At 41.7% G+C, this 18382-nt stretch overlaps 2 protein-coding genes across 3 annotated transcripts in view; one reads left to right on the forward strand and one right to left on the reverse strand.

Moving 5' to 3' along the window:
• The window catches only part of LOC146989110 (carboxyl-terminal PDZ ligand of neuronal nitric oxide synthase protein-like), a 249511-nt gene that overhangs the window by 154788 nt on the left and 76341 nt on the right, over positions 1–18382 (reverse strand). The gene's annotated exons all lie outside the window — the stretch shown is intronic.
• LOC146989112 (uncharacterized) lies at positions 247–6737 on the forward strand. The gene is made up of 5 exons (XM_085775444.1): positions 247–2065; positions 2170–2235; positions 2476–2559; positions 5941–6045; positions 6140–6737. Exons 1-5 carry the CDS (start codon positions 457–459, stop codon positions 6358–6360), a joined length of 2085 nt encoding a protein of 694 aa, XP_085631570.1. The 5' UTR covers positions 247–456; the 3' UTR covers positions 6361–6737.

Genomic DNA, 18382 nt, shown 5'->3' on the forward strand with positions numbered 1-18382 from the left:
ACAAGTGACATTATTGTCTCAATTGACCAGAAAATGAAGAATAAGCTGATATTTCCAAACCTAGGAAAGATGGTGGATGTCAGAGATGAATGTCTGTCACTGCAAGAACTTGACAATACCTCTTTGAAGCCAACTACTGAGAGAGGGCGCTCACCTAGAAGAAAAGAAAGTACCTCTGGAAAGAGACATAGAAGGAGATGTTCAAGTAGTGTATCCTGCCCAACTACACAAACAAGTGCTGGTAACGCCACAAAACAGAGAGGAGGGGGAGACACTGGAGCCCTGTTGGAAGATTCACCAACTGATTTAGAGAAAAATCTACCTGATGGAGCATCTTCCCTGGGTGGAATCTCTGATTCTTTACCTGCCATACCTGCCGTTTGTAAAAAAGAGGATGGATCAAGAATTTATAACAAAAAACAGTATTGTTTGTACTGCAAGGTGGGGTTTATAAAAATGGCAAGGCATCTGGAGCGTGCTCATAAAGACAAGCCAGAGGTTGCAAGGGCTGTGTCCTTTCCAAAAGGCTCGAAGGAAAGACGCATGCATATCGAACATTTGCGAAACAAGGGCAACTTTGCACACAATGTTGAAGTGTTGAATTCTGGTGTTGGAACTCCTGTGCCACGCAAACAACCAAAAGAAGAATCTCAAGTGCAGGATTTTCTACATTGTGCATATTGTCAGGGCTTCTTTGTAAAAAAGGTACTTTGGAAGCACATGAAGGTCTGCAAATTCAAGCCAAGTATTCCACTAAAACCTGGCAGAACGCGTGTGCAGGCCCTCTGTGGATTTACAGCACCTCCACCACCTGGAGTCAAGGAACAGCTTTGGAAACTGCTGAACAACATGATTCAGGATGATGTATACTTTGCTGTTAAAGCTGATGCCTGTATCATGGAATATGGGGAACATTTATACAACAGGCTTGGACATGATGTCGGCAAACACGAGTATATTCGTCAAAAATTGAGAGAGCTGGGGAGGCTGCTAATATGTTCGAGAAAAAACACTCCCTTGAAGACGATCAAAGACCACATCAAACCTGCAAATTTCATGCATGTTGTCCAGGCTGTGAGAGACATGGCAGGTTACAATTGTGAAACACAGGCATACAAGTGCCCGAGTCTGGCGCTCAAAATTGGATACAGCTTGAAAAAGCTTTCAATGTTGGTTGAAAGCAGTGCTAATGTACAAAGTGACTTCAGTGCAGCAAAAGAAGCACGCACGTTTCGCAGAGTGTATGATACAAGGTGGAATGAATTGATATCATCAGGATCACTTAGAACGCTGAAGGAGTCTAAGTGGAATACTCCTCAGTTACTCCCATTCACTAAAGATGTGCAGACACTCCATTCCTATTTAGATGCTCAGCAACAAGATCTTGTCAGAAAACTGTCCTCAGAGACAGCCCTCACGACATATACAGACCTGACAAAGGTAATTTTGACACAAGTCATTTTGTTTAACAGACGAAGAGCTGGGGAAGTGTCAAAAATTCCGCTTTCTGTTTATTTGTCTTACAAGCCATCAGACTCACAGGAGGATGTGAATATTGCACTCTCAGATCTAGAGAAGAAACTCTGTCAGCATTTCCGAAGAATAGAAATCAGAGGTAAAAGGGAGAGAAAAGTACCTGTACTTTTGACCCCAGCAATGCAAGAGGCATTGGACCTGCTCGTCAGAAAAAGACAGGAATGTGGGATTCTCCCAGAAAACATATACCTATTTGCAAGACCATCCAGTTTGGTTTGCTACCGTGGGTCTGATAGTCTTCGATACTTTGCGAGGGTCTGTGGCGCAAAGAGCCCAGAAAGTCTAACTTCGACAAAGTTACGTAAACAAACAGGAACCTTGTCCCAAGTCCTTAACCTGAATAATACGGAACTGGATCAACTCGCCGATTTCCTTGGACATGATGTCAGAGTGCACAGACAGTTTTACAGACTTCCTGAGGGCACACTCCAGCTAGCGAAAATTAGCAAAGTCCTAATGGCCCTGGAGCAGGGACGTCTGGCTGAATTCAAGGGCAAGTCCCTTGATGACATCAACATTGATCCTGAAGGTATCTAATATTTAATTGTTCCACATTTAAAACAATCTGCTTATTTGCCTTGGCATTATTAGTGTGTAATGCATTTTCCTCTCTCCTCTTCTGATCCTCCACAGAGAATGTGCACCTAGACAGCGACCAGGACAGAGACCCTGAGGTAGCATGTGAGTCAGACTCACTGGGTAAGTGTTTTTTTTATTTTTATTCTAAAGAAAAATAGAATACTATCAAAAGTATTAAAATACTTTTTTCTGATTTTGAGTTCATTCTGATATTGATATTTCCTAAATATTGATAAAATATGTTGATTTGAAGCAAATCCTCAAGATGTGATTGAAGAATAGATTTCTCTCTCAGAGACAGCCAGTGTGATACATTTGTCACTTAGCAATTTTCCTCCCTCCCCTTCTGATCCTCCACAGAGAATGTGCACCTCGACAGTGACCAGGACAGAGACCCTGAGGCACCACATGACCCTGAAGCAGCCTATGAGTCGAACTCACTGGGTAAGTGTTTATAAATAATCCTAAATATTAATAGAATAATATAATAAGGAAAAAATACTTTTTGATTGTCGTCTGATTAAGAGTTCATTCTGATACTGATATTTCCTAAATATTAAAATATGTATGTAAGAAATTTTAATAAAGGTTGTGTAACGGAACAGCTTCGGTGATGATACACTGGCTGTGTATATACTGGCCTAATCCTCCGGTCAGAGAAGACGCAGCAACTTCTCTCCTTTAGATGAATTTATTGACCTCTATCCAATTGAACATGACACTGTGGTACATTTGTGTGGTTTGTGATGTCTGCAGAGGACAACAATAATAAACAGTATTAATTAACTTACTTTACAGTAGCATTAATAATAATTAAACTACAGTGGCATTAGTAATAGAATAACACAAATTACAACAAACGTGAGTAACGTGTCATACTGCAAATCGCCAGTAGGAGGCACTGTAGGATCATTAATGAACACAATGGCCTGGCGCAGCAGGCAGGTCACGTGACCAAGCTAGACTGAAACAGCCCCGTCGACTACCGATCCGGTCAATAGCAGCTTCAATGAACGGCAGCTACACCGCTAAATAAACATTCACAGAAGAAAATAAATGTATGATAATTAACTGAGTTACATGTCGAACGTATTCTATGGGGCTCGGTAAGACATGCTAAATGCTAAGCTAACGAGCAAACGAGCATATTACCCTGCTAATATTATTAGCTCTCGTCACACATGAAGTATAAACAACATTCATTCATCACGTAACTTACATCATCACCGACGCACACTGTTGTACAGTACAAAGAGATGAAGGAAAGCACTGGTGATCGGCAGAAGGTAACTCAACCAGGTAACTGCACCGAAGTTTATTGAACACACTGCGCATGCGCAAACAGTCCATCAGTCTCTGCGTGAAGCAGCTTGCTGTGACGTGTACTCCTCACAGCAGGGAATTCACAACAGGTTGTATTTGGAGACAGACACTTATTTTTTTAAACATCTGTTCTTCCTACAGCTTTGGCAACACTGTATTCAAATAGTCCTGCTAATTAAGGACTTTGAATTAGAGAGACTGAGGGATAGAGACAGACAGAGAAATAGACAGAGTCACAGAGATCATTAGAATAATTGGACATACCATTGTCATTATAAATATTAGAATTATTTTGATACTTGATGAAAGTTCTTTTATACATTCAGATTTGTCTTTTAATCAGTGAAAAATATGCTTGGTTGGATTGAGATCAGCTGACTTAATTTAATTTCATTGCCTTGAGAGGCGTTGTAAACACATCAGAATTAATCTTACAATGTGTATTGTTACACGTGGAGTGTGGGCCGACTCCATGGGTGACATATTTTGTATATAAGGTTGTCTCAAAAGATGAAGTCAAATCTGTGGGTCAGCATGTTTAGTTCAGTCCACAACTATTAACTGAACAACACAATGCAAAAAAAAATCAATAACAAAATCAAGGTATTCAAATTTCTTGTCTAAAATGAGTAGGTGAAAGAAAATGATCAATTCTGTATGAAAGCAAAGTTCTCATTCTGTATCATTCAAATATCTACACATAATTCATAAAAATAATTGCAATTTGTTAATTAATTGCTGCTAATCAGCTGTTGATTTACTGCCTCAAACGATCAACAAATGGTAAATGGTAAATGGACTTGCACTTATATAGCGCTTTTCTAGTCTCTTGGACCACTCAAAGCGCTTTACAATGTAATGGTCACATTCACCCTTTCACACACATTCATACAGCACTGTATAGTGCAGGAAACTAAGCATTCACACACATTCATACCCCGATGGACACATCGGGGGGCAAGTGTGGGTTCAGTGTCTTGCCCAAGGACACTTCGACATGTTGACTGGAGGAGCCTGGAATCGAACCACCGACCTTCCGGTTAGTGGACGACCCGCTCTACCTCCTGAGCCACAGCCGCCCAAACAAACTGTTACCATTAAGTAAATGAACCATAAAATACACACACTAAAACACTAAACACTCTAAAACAGAGGTGTCAAACTCATTTTCATTCAAGGGTCACATACAGACCAATTTGATCTGATGTGGGATCATTAAAAAGATGGAGGGAAAGAAGGAAGGAAATATGGAGGGAAAGAAGGAAATATGGAGGGAAAGAGGGAAGGAAATATGGAGGGAAGAAAGGTAGGAAGGACAGATGGAAGAAAGGGAAGAAGAACAGATGGTAGGAAGAAGGGAAGGAAGGAACAGATAAAGGATAAAAGGGAGTAGGAAGGACAGATGGAAGGGCAGGAGGAAGAAGGGGAGGAAGGGCAGGAGGAAGACAGGGAGGAAGGAGAGAAGGAAGACAGGGAGGAAGGACAGAAGGGAAGAAGGACAGATGGAAGGGAAGAAGGACAGAAGGAAGACAGGGAGGAAGGACAGAAGGAAGACAGGGAGGAAGGAGAGAAGGAAGACAGGGAGGAAGGACAGAAGGAAGACAGGGAGGAAGGATAGATGGAAGGAAGGCAGGGAGGAAGGATAGATGGAAGGAAGGAAAGGACAGAAGAAAGAAAGGATAAAAGGACAGATGGAAGGAAGGAAAGGACAGAAGAAAGAAAGGATAAAAGGACAGATGGAAGGAAGAAAGGACTGAAGAAAGAAAGGGAGGAAGGACCAAAGAAATGATAAAAGGAAGTAGGAAGGACAGATGGAAGGAAGGACAGAAGCAGAGTGCGAATTATACAATGACAATTGGGGGGGTCAACATTTTACACAGCGCGCAGTACAGCGCAGGCGTGTGCTTGAGTTAACAGAAGTCTTACAGTATCTTGCTTGTTCAATGAAATGTCTACAGTCTGTAGATGATGATAAACCAAATTTTACACAATTTTACAGTTCATGCGGCACATAATGTACCACACAAACAATTTTTGTAGTCACCAACAAAATATTCTAGATCTAAACTGCCGAAATTCAGACCCATGCACACACACCCTAGCAAAGACAATGAAATGGTTTAGTCCACTAGGGGTGTCTGAAATTTTACTACAAGCATCTTCCTGGCATGACTATGGAAATACTGTATATTGTAGTATTTATGATTACTAATAAGAAAGATACATGTTTCAACCCCCCCTATCTGTTATTTGTACTTCTTTTAGGGGGGTTGAAGTCGTAATTAGGGGGGTCAAACCCCCCCAAACCCCCCTGTAATTCGCACTATGGACAGAAGGAAGAAAGGGAGGAAGGACAGATGGAAGGAAGAAAGTGGGCCGGATTGCACCCCTTGGTGGGCCGTTTCTGGCCCACGGGCCGCATGTTTGACACCTGCCACATCTGGTTCCCTCCTACTTGCATGTCAGTAATTAGTTGTTGTTTTTTTTGTCTTTGATTTTTAGAAACTTCTGTCACAACAGAGGAAAGTGAGACAGCAGGGTCAGATGTGAGCCACAGAAAAATAGTATCACAACAGGATCCTCACAAACCTCTGACGAGGTTGAAAGGTAAAGTTTTTAAAATTTTAATTTCAAGATTGGCTGCCAAAAAATAAGTAAATTAACGAGAGCTACTTTGTTTGTGTTGTGTGTTGGTGTATAGGGCGACAACCTAACAAAAAAAGGATGTGGGAGAAGGATGAGGTCGCTGCCGTGGAAAGGCACATGATGTCCTTCATAGAGTCATGTCGGGTTCCTGGAAAAAGGGACTGTGACAAGTGCCTTGACAGTGAAAGAAAAGCCCTTCGAAATAGAAACTGGCTAAGTCTTAAGTTTTACGTTAAAAATCGCATCACAGCACTGAAAAAAAAAAGTAGAGTTTAACCCTTAAAAAGGAAGGGAAGGAGGGAGGAAGAAGGATGGAAGGAGGGAGGGAGGGAAGGAGGGAGGAAGGGAAGGAGGGAGGAAGAAGGATGGGCGGGAGGGAGGGAGGGAAGAACAGATGAAGGAAGGAAGGACAGATGAAGGAAGGAAGAAAGGACAGATGAAAGGATGGAAGAAAGGACAGATGAAAGGATGGAAGAAAGGACAGATGGAAGGAAGGAAGAAAGGACAGATGAAGGAAGGAAGGACAGATGAAGGAAGGAAGAAAGGACAGATGAAAGGATGGAAGAAAGGACAGATGGAAGGAAGGAAGAAAGGACAGATGAAGGAAGGAAGGACAGATGAAGGAAGGAAGAAAGGACAGATGAAGGAAGGAAGGACAGATGGAAGGAAGGAAGAAAGGACAGATGAAGGAAGGAAGGAAGGACAGATGAAGGAAGGAAGAAAGGACAGATGAAGGAAGGAAGAAAGGACAGATGAAGGAAGGAAGGAAGGACAGATGGAAGGAAGGAAGAAAGGACAGATGAAGGAAGAAAGGACAGATGAAGGAAGGAAGAAAGGACAGATGAAGGAAGGAAGGACAGATGAAGGAAGGAAGAAAGGACAGATGAAGGAAGGAAGAAAGGACAGATGAAGGAAGGAAGGACAGATGGAAGGAAGGAAGAAAGGACAGATGAAGGAAGGAAGGACAGATGAAGGAAGGAAGAAAGGACAGATGAAGGAAGGAAGAAAGGACAGATGAAGGAAGGAAGGACAGATGGAAGGAAGGAAGAAAGGACAGATGAAGGAAGGAAGGACAGATGAAGGAAGGAAGAAAGGACAGATGAAAGGATGGAAGAAAGGACAGATGGAAGGAAGGAAGAAAGGACAGATGAAGGAAGGAAGGACAGATGAAGGAAGGAAGAAAGGACAGATGAAGGAAGGAAGGACAGATGGAAGGAAGGAAGAAAGGACAGATGAAGGAAGGAAGGAAGGACAGATGAAGGAAGGAAGAAAGGACAGATGAAGGAAGGAAGAAAGGACAGATGAAGGAAGGAAGAAAGGACAGATGAAGGAAGGAAGAAAGGACAGATGAAGGAAGGAAGGAAGGACAGATGGAAGGAAGGAAGAAAGGACAGATGAAGGAAGAAAGGACAGATGAAGGAAGGAAGAAAGGACAGATGAAAGGATGGAAGAAAGGACAGATGGAAGGAAGGAAGAAAGGACAGATGAAGGAAGGAAGGACAGATGAAGGAAGGAAGAAAGGACAGATGAAGGAAGGAAGGACAGATGGAAGGAAGGAAGAAAGGACAGATGAAGGAAGGAAGGAAGGAAGGAAGGAAGGAAGGACAGATGAAGGAAGGAAGAAAGGACAGATGAAGGAAGGAAGAAAGGACAGATGAAGGAAGGAAGGAAGGACAGATGAAGGAAGGAAGAAAGGATAGAAGGAGGGAACATTTACCCTAACAGCTGAACTTAGATCTGAGGGAGGAAGGAAGGACCCGGGAGGACAACAGGAAGGTTAAAGAGTCTGTATCTCCTGGTGCACGTTGCCTGTTTAAGGGTTAAAGCTCTAATTGTTTGCTGTTAGAGTTGATGTGTATTGATATGGGTATAGTTAGTTATACCAATAGTTGAAAGGCACATGATGTCCTTCATAGAGTCATGTTGAGTTCCTGGAAAAAGCGACTGTGACAAGTGCCTTGACAGTGAAAGAAAAGCCCTTCGAAATAGAAACTGGCTAAGTCTTAAGTTTTACGTTAAAAATCGCATCACAGCACTTTAAAAAAAAAGTAGAGTTTAACCCTTAAATGATAGAGTTAGAGTTAGATGTGTTAGAGTTGATGTGTATTGATATGGGTATAGTTAGGTATACCAATAGTTAGTGATACCACCATAATTGTAAAGTTACAATTATTTGTGTACCGTGGACTGTCAAGCTATTAAAAACTGTAGCCTTTGGCCCACATCCACTGTGTTTGTCATTAAGTGATATAAATGTTTAAACACAGGCATTATGGGCACTGACACACATTTTGCATGAACTGTTCGTCCAGACAACAGGTGATCTCTGGCACGTGTGAGTATCTGTACATAAATGTGTGTATGTGCAGATCTGCATCACAGTATGTGAATGTGCTGTACATTTACTGTATAAGTGAATGTACAGCATATTTGAAGTGTAACATATTTTGTTCTATTGGTGCCATATGTATGGACACCAAAATCCAGCCAAAGCCAGAAAATTAACAGACAAGCCAAAAATGTCTTGAGTGAGGCATAAGGGTTAAGAAAACATGCTGCCAAGCAGCACAAATACATTTGATCAGGCGTGTTTAGATGCCAGTAGAGCCAGGAGCAACAGCTGCATAAAAACATTAGCGCAGCTACGTAACTGACATATAAAGTAACAAATAAAATTGGTTCTCAGCTGGTTCACAAGTTGAACTGACTGGTTAACAGAGTCAGTGGTGTGTAAGGTCTCTACAAAGTAAGTTGAACCTGAATGTGTGTTAAGTGGTCCACAGGAAGACAGAAAAATCAGACAGTGTGTATATGTGGACCCCACCAATCACAAAAACATGACAAGTCCCCAGGAAGTTGTTCCTGGTCAGGTGAGGGACTCTACTTCTTCTGATTGACAATTTGAAGTGACATCTGTGTTTCTGGCTGCTCCAGTATATTGCTTGATTTTTTTCAGTGCTGTAGAACCTTCAGAAAGGGTGGTCCCCAGATTGCACGTCCACGTCTTGTGTCCCTACAATGGCATATAGACAAGGCTGTGTGTGTGTGTGTGTGTGTGTGTGTGTGTGTGTGCGCATGTGGTTCAGAGAAAAGTCAAGATTGAGTGCGTGTGTGTGTTTTAAATTGGCGATTCCTCATGTGTATATGGACGTTTGTGTCAGCAGTCGACTTTGTGAGCGTGGCTAAAAACTGAAAAAAAGTGTTTGGGCTGCAAGCTTGGTGTGTGTGTGTGTGTGTGTGTGTGTGTGTGTGTGTGTGTGTGTGTGTGCTGCATGTGTGTGTGTTCCTCATCCAGGGGATTCTGATACACTCCTGACTGAGTTGGTCTGCTGGTTTTGCCCCGAGGCTGTGGCTCCTCTCTGGCAGGCAGAATGTAAAACACACGTCCACAAACACAACCACAAACTGTTTGTGTGTAAATGTGTATCTGTGTGTGTGCATGTGTGTGTGTGTGTGTGCGTTAGAAGGCAGAGCAGAGAGACTGACACCTGTAAAATGTCAAGTGACAACAACAGCAGCAGCAAAGTGACTAAGTTTTCCTCCCTGCGGGCGTCGTCCCACCCTCCGTCACCGTCTGCTGCTGCTGTTAAAGGCTGAGACCTGTGTTTACACCGACGCCTCCTGCAGCAGCAGCAGCGTTTAGTTCACAGTGTTTTCTCACTGTTTGTTCATTTTTTATGGGCAAAATATGGTCAACATGGTTAAAGATAGCTGCTCTCACATTACTTTGTATTGAACTGGTGCTGCCTCAACAAATAGGCCTACTGTTTATTATATCAGACATGCATGTGACAGACATCATGACTGTACGATGATTCAACCATCACCGCCAGCCAGGGATATTTTTATTAAAGGAGTATAATTAGCCATGTTATTCCCATCAATCATTTTGTTTGTCTTATTACTGTAAAAAGGCTTAATTTACCCTCCATTTGAGCTGCAATATTAACCTCCTTTATGCTAATGAGATACGACATCTGAGATATTTTTTTGCTCAAATCCGTCTCTCAGTAATTTGGATTATGCACTGATCTTAGCAAACACCTTCTGAGTGAACTCAGTGCTGCCCACACATCTGCAAAGTTGTAAATGTTCTCACTGACAGTAGCTACAGTTTTTCTTATATGAAGTAAAGTATGATTTACACAATTTATTGGTGTGGTTAAAGGGACTATTTATATATTTTGCGTTTATTTACCAGTGATGCTAATGTAATGACATCTGCTGCATTACCTCAGGATGGATGCTACAGTGACTCGGTATCGGAAAAAGTGCACCTACAGTAAAGGGTGGGGCTAACTGGTTAGCATCCTAGCTTCAGTAGCAAAACTTAACCCTTGAGCCTATTTTGTTTTTGAATACTTTTGATTTTGTCTTTATATACAACATCGTAACGTCGTAATCATCGCAACATCGTATATGATATATAACATTATCCACCGCTCTATTTATTGATTGCGTTGTTGTACACAAATGCAGATGACCAGGAGGAGGATTAACAAAACAGAGGGAAAGCGACAAGACTTGAAACTAGGGCTGGGTATCAATCAAAATTTTTCGATGCAGGTACCGATACCGATACCTTCACTTCGATACCGGTTCCTGAACGATACTTTTTTCGATACCAATTTTATAATATCAGTTCTAAAAAAATTAAAATTACATTTCACATTACGGTACAAATCGTGAGTTGTATTTTTCTATTTCAACCAGCAGCTTTTCTAAAGTTCAACAGGTAGATCACCCTGGCATGTGTTACAACTACATTGCAGTCACTTTATTTAGATGAATTTTGCAACCTGAAGATATTACTTAAAACCATTTTCATACATATTTTTTGTAGTTGACATATTAAGGTTTTTAAATAGGCTAAAGGTTTCTGATTTGTTGAGGGAAAATGCAAGTCTTACAACCGTCTTTGGTCTCCCCTAAACATTGCTGTCAGGTAGGCCTATTTAAAAAAACAAAAAAACAAAAACGGTGACGTGGTGGCCGCCGGCCGTGTTGTGATCCTCCAGAACACAGAGATGTCCAGTCCGCCCCTGTGTACAGCTACACTTGCGCTCCAGCATTTTGCGAGGAGAGGCAACGCTGCTCCGACGTCTGCTCCCTCTGTATGTGCGCGTCGCGGAGCCACACATACAGAGGCGACAGAAAGAGGCAGGAGGGGCTGATAACATGAAATAGCCGAGATCATAATCTGGTCGCGGAGCCGCACAGAGAGGCAGCCTCTCGGGAATTACGTCAATCGCGACGAAATACCGGAGTTTTCTGTGCAAAGCTCCAGTCAATTTAAGCACATGTAAAACAATGAAAGCCGGACGTTTTAATGAATTTATATTAAAAGGACAGGACGTAAAAGACATGTGCGGATAAAAGAGGACGTTCACCCTGCATGCTCCAACCACGTAATATTACAGCTGATCACCGACAGCATCTTGATCATGTGATTAACCTCTGGGTACCGAAACGTGGCACCGAAAAATGAGGCATGTTTTGATACTCGGTACTACCGAAGCATTTCGGTCGGTGCCACAAAAGAACCGAAGTTCGGTACCCAGCCCTACTTGAAACAGAAGCAAAAGGAAGCAAAAGGTTTGTTAGGTTTGGATTTGTAGAAATAACAAAACTTACTATAAGCTCCTTTAAGGCAAAAAAACCCCGAAAAAAACCCCCCACCACTGTCTGAATATGAACCATTTAGTTAATAAAGGTTAAAGAGACAAGCTGTTCTGTTGTTCCCCTTCACACTGACTACAACACAGCCCGACGCTGCTCTCCTCCCTCGACAGTACACCAAGGTCCTGTCGGACAAGGACACTTTGAACACTATGGTGATGATCCAGCGCAGGGCATTGTAATCAGATGGCATCAGATGGGGCCCAATTAACCGAATGTGCAGCTCAATGAGCACAACAGGCCGGCGCTCTGCGGATCCTTCCAGGTCCGACTCGCTCTAACCGAAACACCTGCTGGCTCAGGGGGCTTCGAGAGCAGCCACACCTGTTCGCTTCATATTGAACTTTCATTTCACGCAGCAACAACAAAAACAAAAAATGATTTGACGTTTCACAAATGAAGCAGGTTTTAAAGTATGTTTCCCCACTAACTGCCCAAATGACCAATTACAGTCCAATATTCAATGTGTGTAATGAGAGGAAAACAAACAGATGTCAACACTGAATTGAAACATTCATTTCATAAATTGGTGAATTAGACCATTAGTATGTGATGGCTTGTGCACATTCGGTGTTTGTGTGAATGCAAAAATAAATAAATAAATCAAAAACGAACTGTACCAAACAGATGGTGTGTGCATCCGAGGGGTGAAGAAGGTATTTCCTCTGACACGACTGCATCTCATCCCTCATGCAAATTAAGGCAACATAAACCTCCTGTATGGCCCGATATGCTTTTTAATTGTTGGAGATCGTTTTGCTCGCCCCTCAGGGGGAAATTACTCACAACAGCACAAAGAGAACAGAGCTCAGCCTTGTGCTTCATCATCTGGGCCGGCATGACGCTCACAAAGTGTGAGTCAGAGCTCCAACTCCATTCAGGAAAATATTTTCCCATTGACGCAAATTCAACCTGGGGCTGTAGTTTCCTAATATTTTAGGTCTAAAAGAATGAATCTGAAGATTTTCTTTTTATTGTCTCCTGTTACGCAGTAGTTCTCTGTCTGTCCCTGCTACTTACATCCCACAAAACTACAATTTTCTTTTCACAGACAACGTCAGATGGCTTCCAACCGAGGGGTTTGTTGACTTCAAGAAAGCCGACATGTTTGTAAACACAGCTGTATTACAAAGTCTCGCAAGAGTCGAGTTGATGGCTCACTATGTTTACAGGTCGTCGGAAGCTCCTGTTTGTTTTATCAGCAAAGGAATATCAACTCAGAGGCACAATGTTTTCGTAGCAGTGAGAGTAAATATTAGGGGTGGGAGAAAAAATCGATTCACATAAATATTGTGATGTCTTTTCTGACGATTTTTTTTTTCTAAAATCGATTTTTTTTTTTTTTTTTTTAAATATTGTGCAATGTGCATTTGTTAGCCTTTTGTACATACAGAGAGTACAGGTTTTGAAAAGGGTTTAAGTTCACTTTATAATGGAGTATGTTAATTTATAGGCTCCTATAGTATTTGTGTGCAGATAAATGTTAAAAATGCACACTAAAAATCGAGAGAATCGGCAATATCGTAGAATCGCAATTTAAATCGAATCGCCATCCAAAAAATCGTAGAAGAATCGAATCGGGAGAAAAGCATATCGTCCCAGCCCTAGTAAATATGGCTGTTGTTTATTCTACCTGAGAGAGTCAACTTGACTCTTGCGCAAGACTTTGTATTACAGCTCCGGTCACAAACATGTCGGCTCTCTTGAAGTAAACAAACCCCTCGGCGTGTGTTTGAAGCCATCTGATGTTGTCTGTCAAAAAAAATGGCAGTTTTATGGCATGTAAACAGCCTAAACGGCGAAAGATCGGTCCGCTCCCATTCATCGCTGCTGTGGCGATGCAGGGACAGACAGAACTATTTGGAAACTAGAGCCCCAGGTTTAATTTGCCTGGAATTGTCCTTTAAGCATATTGTCAGCAGTGAGTGAGTCTGAACATACACAGGGTCACATCTGTCCTGTTGCTGAGCATCATTAAGTTGATATAAGTGATGGGATCCTGACATGACGTGACAGTTGTAGTCACTGTGAACTTCTGATCTGATGAGATATGATCAATTTAATTGGCCTTTTGCAATCACCCCAGAATTAGCACATGGACTCACTCACAACAACACAAACACCTACAATGGGCTCTCTCTTTAGGAATGACATAATCTGAACACACCAGCTGTGACTCAAGCACTCGTCTGCACAGTGTGGGCACAAAGCCGACAATGGAGCGATACAATGACAAGGATCCTGAATTCAGTCCATATTCAGCGGTGAATAGTCAAGTCAGAAATGAATGTGAGTGTTTGTCACTTCTGGGAGAGGAACACACGGGTTTCCAATGTGACATCAGTATCTTCTTTGAAACATCTCTTTTTTCAGTTTTTGCTTTTTTTTTACCAAGTGGTTTCCTTGCACTTGAGCTTGTTTTGTGAGTTTGTTTCTTTTATTATCGGACGAGCGTTTTAATAGAACATGTTGCAGCCAACTTGACGAACGTGCTGTGAAAGTATCGAGTACAAAAACATAATCTAACACTGCCTTTCTGCCTCAGCTTCCTTTTTGAATAAAGCAGCATCTACTCATCACAGTATAAAAAAAAATCAATCCAACCAACCCAATCAATCGCCAAACGCCGAGCTCAGATTACAACGGTTTCAAGCTCCTCATTGCTCTCAGAAATTGAAATGCATGAGGAGAAACCTCACAGATGTTCTCTCTAATCTCAAACACACGCACACACACACACACACACTCACACATTACAAGATATGAAAATAATGATGCATCACACACAGGAAAGCAGAGCTAAACACAAAGGAGTCTGTGGTGAAACAACTCGATGTAACATTAAGAAAACAAAAAGGCCAAATGAAGGTCAAATGCTGCTTAACGTTTGCCTCAATAGCTAGAATATTTACCATTATCTGGGAACCATTGTCATCTGCTCTGCAACTGAGGAAATACCCACAATCATCTTGGTTTTTAAGAGGAACAATGTAGGATTTTTAGCTTAACTAGGCTACATATTATTTACCTTAAATAAACAGCTTCAGAGTACTAGTGCTGGTTAAATATGTGACTTGTAGCTTGTTCCAGGGAGAATGGAGGCTCTCTGCCTTCCACCTAGCGTCTCTTGGCTGAAAACCAACCTTGTAAGATCAGAGCCTCCGACCCGGTGTCCCAGCTCTCATCTCAGCGGCACCGCCACACAAACGCGCCCCGTAACCCATAATCTCTTGTTTATGACAGATAAGACTACACAAATATACACGTCTTAACATAGTATATGATACAGTATATAACGTTATCCACCGCTGCATGGATTGATTTCTCGCCGGCTTCATTGAAAACAAATGCACATGGCCCAGAGGAGGGTTAGCGAAACAGCGGACTTGCATACTTCCCCTTTAACTCCTAAACATCAAACATGTTTGATACCATCGGGCCGTTACGACTGCATCTATAAACCCTTGACACCTCCACATCCACATCCACAAACCTTTGTTATCTGTCACTGAACTGAAGTTGTTTGAGCAACTACTTTTCACAGTGGTGCATCATGGGACTGTAAGCAGTGTCCAAAAGTTGTCAACTGTCTTCTTGCTTGGCTGCCTGCGTCTCTGTAGTTTGCTCCATAGGACTGTGTATGAATCATTCAAGTGTGTGTGTGTGCGCACTTCTGACTGAATATACGTATATGAGTGTGACTGTGACTGTGTGTAGGGAAAAGACCCTCGTTTTTCCCCCATGTGTCAGTTTTAATACGAGAAACACTCTTACTTACTTAATCACTTAAGATTTGGGAAATAAACATCATTGTAATGTGACCTCAGGTGTCTTTAGACATGCTGAAGGTGTAAATGTGCCGGTGCCAGCGCTGATGCGAGGTGGTGGACGGCTTCAGTGGCAGCTGGCCAGCAGAACAGCTCCGCAGCAGCTGTAGATGAAAAGGAAACGCAGAGAAAAACCCAAAGCTCTCAGCTTAAATCCCCCCAAATGATTTAGACACACGCCATTCGGCCTGTGTGCAGCTGTAAAAAATCACATAGGAGCATTTAAAAACAGTCCGGTGCCTTTGATGTGCATTTTTCCTCTGTGTTAAAAAAAGGAAAAAAAGGCGAGATGTGAATATGGATCACATTAGCAGCAACTCAGACAAGCTCAGACCAAAAGGTTTCACTCACACCATGTGTTCTCACAGGAGGATTTCCACCAGCCGAGGAAGGAAAAGTCTTCTAATTTACACTCAGGCGATAGGAGGCTGATGCAAATGTAAAATCCTTCAAACATTTACATTACAGTCTAATCCCTCTTCTACAGCACACTGCATGGGGTCACTTCAAATTAAAATCCTGATATATGATATTCATGCAGAAAGACATGTATATATATACATATATGCTGCACTTTGCATATTGATTGCAAATTAATGTCAAAGGAGCCAATTCAAGGACTAAGACGTCACAGCACTGTCTCAAATACATGGCTAGGAATGAACTGTTGATGAGAGCTGGGCTATTATTAATTCTTCTTGCCATTTAATTTGATTTCATTAGTTGAAGCCACCTGGGGCGCCGAAAAGGGGAGAATAAGGAGAAGGATTCGAGGGGCCAAATAAAAATCCTATACTGGCCAAAAAAAATTAAACTAAGTTATTTACTTATAATGACAAATATGTTTTATTTACAATGTAATGGGAACACTAACTTAAGGTTTTTTGGAAACATTTCCTGAGTCCTCCTACTAACCACTAAAGATCAATTTAAACCATAAGAATAAGAATTACATTATTAATCCCCCAAGGGAAATTCATTTGAGTACGAGTAAGACAGAAAAAAGTTGCCCGCACACTGCCCTTTGACTTGCAAAAAACTTTAATATGGAACAAAGAAACAACATTTCGGTCCTCAGACTTTTGTCAAGCAGAGATTTTAGGACAGTGTGCAAGCAACTTTTTTCTTCCTTACATTGACTGTATGCTCCCACACACCTGTCACAAAGGCTTTTTTAGGTTTGCATCAGTCTCCACATATTTTTATAGATGATGAAATGCATTGTATTCAGTGCTTCCCCCACCAAGAACCTGTCATGTTGTTCTTTTCACAAATATGGGAATGATAGTCAAAAATACCATTAAAATGTACAGTTCTATGTAAAACAGAATCAAAATGTTTCACCAGCCTCCCAGCCGGCTCTAAGTGGGCCCACTAACATCCGTTTTCATGGGGCCCAAAATCCCTGCAGGCCTCCAGAGAATCCACCGCCTATATCATCTGGTATGACTCGGCGTTTTTCCACATGTGTTCGCAGCGGCAGCGGGAAAGCACTACTCAAATAATTCAGTGTCGGCACTCTGATGTGTGGACAGACAGACGAGGCCGACCCTGGAGGATGACCTCGTCCATCTCCTGGGGTCACAGACGCCTCCGCTGAGCCACAGTGGAGGGAAACATCCTGACAGTCACACTCAGATCCAACACCATCAATAAGCCCACATGTGAACATCTGGAGGAGGAGAAAACCACTGGATTTGACAAACTGACTGACTGAGAGTCGCAGGTTAGTGACGGCTGAACTCAGGAAACCTGCCATTAATCACTGTATCAAATGCCACAGTTAATTTATCGTAAAGATTCCTGTCACTTTCCAAAGAAGATTATGTCTGCAGATGTGCGTCAAAGTAAAGATACTGGTCCATTTACCCAACGTGACATTGAATTGGTAGGAATTTAAATGTCAGCGTGTCGTTTGTAATTTAAAAAATATATATATTAAAATAAACATTTGCTTTAGATGATAATTATTGACTTGAATATTTCAAAGACTTCCCCTGGGGGATTAATATGTGGTCCTATATTAACAAATACTTATATTACACAATATTTTGTGTAAATAATAGTAATGTAACTATATTTTGACTGTATTTGATTTTACACATTCATAGTGTTGTTAAATTAATCGTGATAATCGCAATACCGTGATTATTTCTCTGACAATAAACGTACCAAGAAAATCTATAATCTTGACATCTCAAGTTGAGATAAGTTACACAACCTGCAGGAGCAACAACCTAAAGACCAACGACTTACAGCAGCAGCTCAGTGTGTGTTTCCTCCGACAGCGTGGGATGGTATTGTTCTATAGCTACATTTTTGTGTTTAACACCTGCTCATACACATTATTAGTACATAAAGGCCCCGCGAGCGGTACATGAGGATATTTAAACCTTCGGATCAATAAAGTATCTAACTCTCAATCCATCTCTCTGTTGGAGAAAAAGATTTTTAAAAAAACCTTTTGAAATAAGTTTCCACTCAAAAACTTCATCTTAAAACTTCTCTCTCCGTGGCTTTAGAGCAGAGGGAGCTTTCACCTGCTCGGCGCATTAAGTATCTCTGGCTCATGATGATAATTGAGTTTGGCGGGCTGGCAGCCTTCGCCACAAGTTCGTTAATAGAAAGCAGGTCTCGGCCGGGTCTGAGTCAACGAGTGACTTCCCCATTAAAGACATTAAAGACTCCAGGATGGTTTGGTGCGCTGAAGATAATAATAATGCCTGACTTGATTGAAGAAAACACAGCAGAAACAAGAAACAACCACCAATTGTGTCTTGTCATCTCAGAAA

The sequence above is a fragment of the Trachurus japonicus genome, chromosome 4 (assembly GCF_045865225.1).
Source record: "Trachurus japonicus isolate A0001 chromosome 4, Traja_1.0".
Lineage (NCBI taxonomy): Eukaryota > Metazoa > Chordata > Actinopteri > Carangiformes > Carangidae > Trachurus > Trachurus japonicus.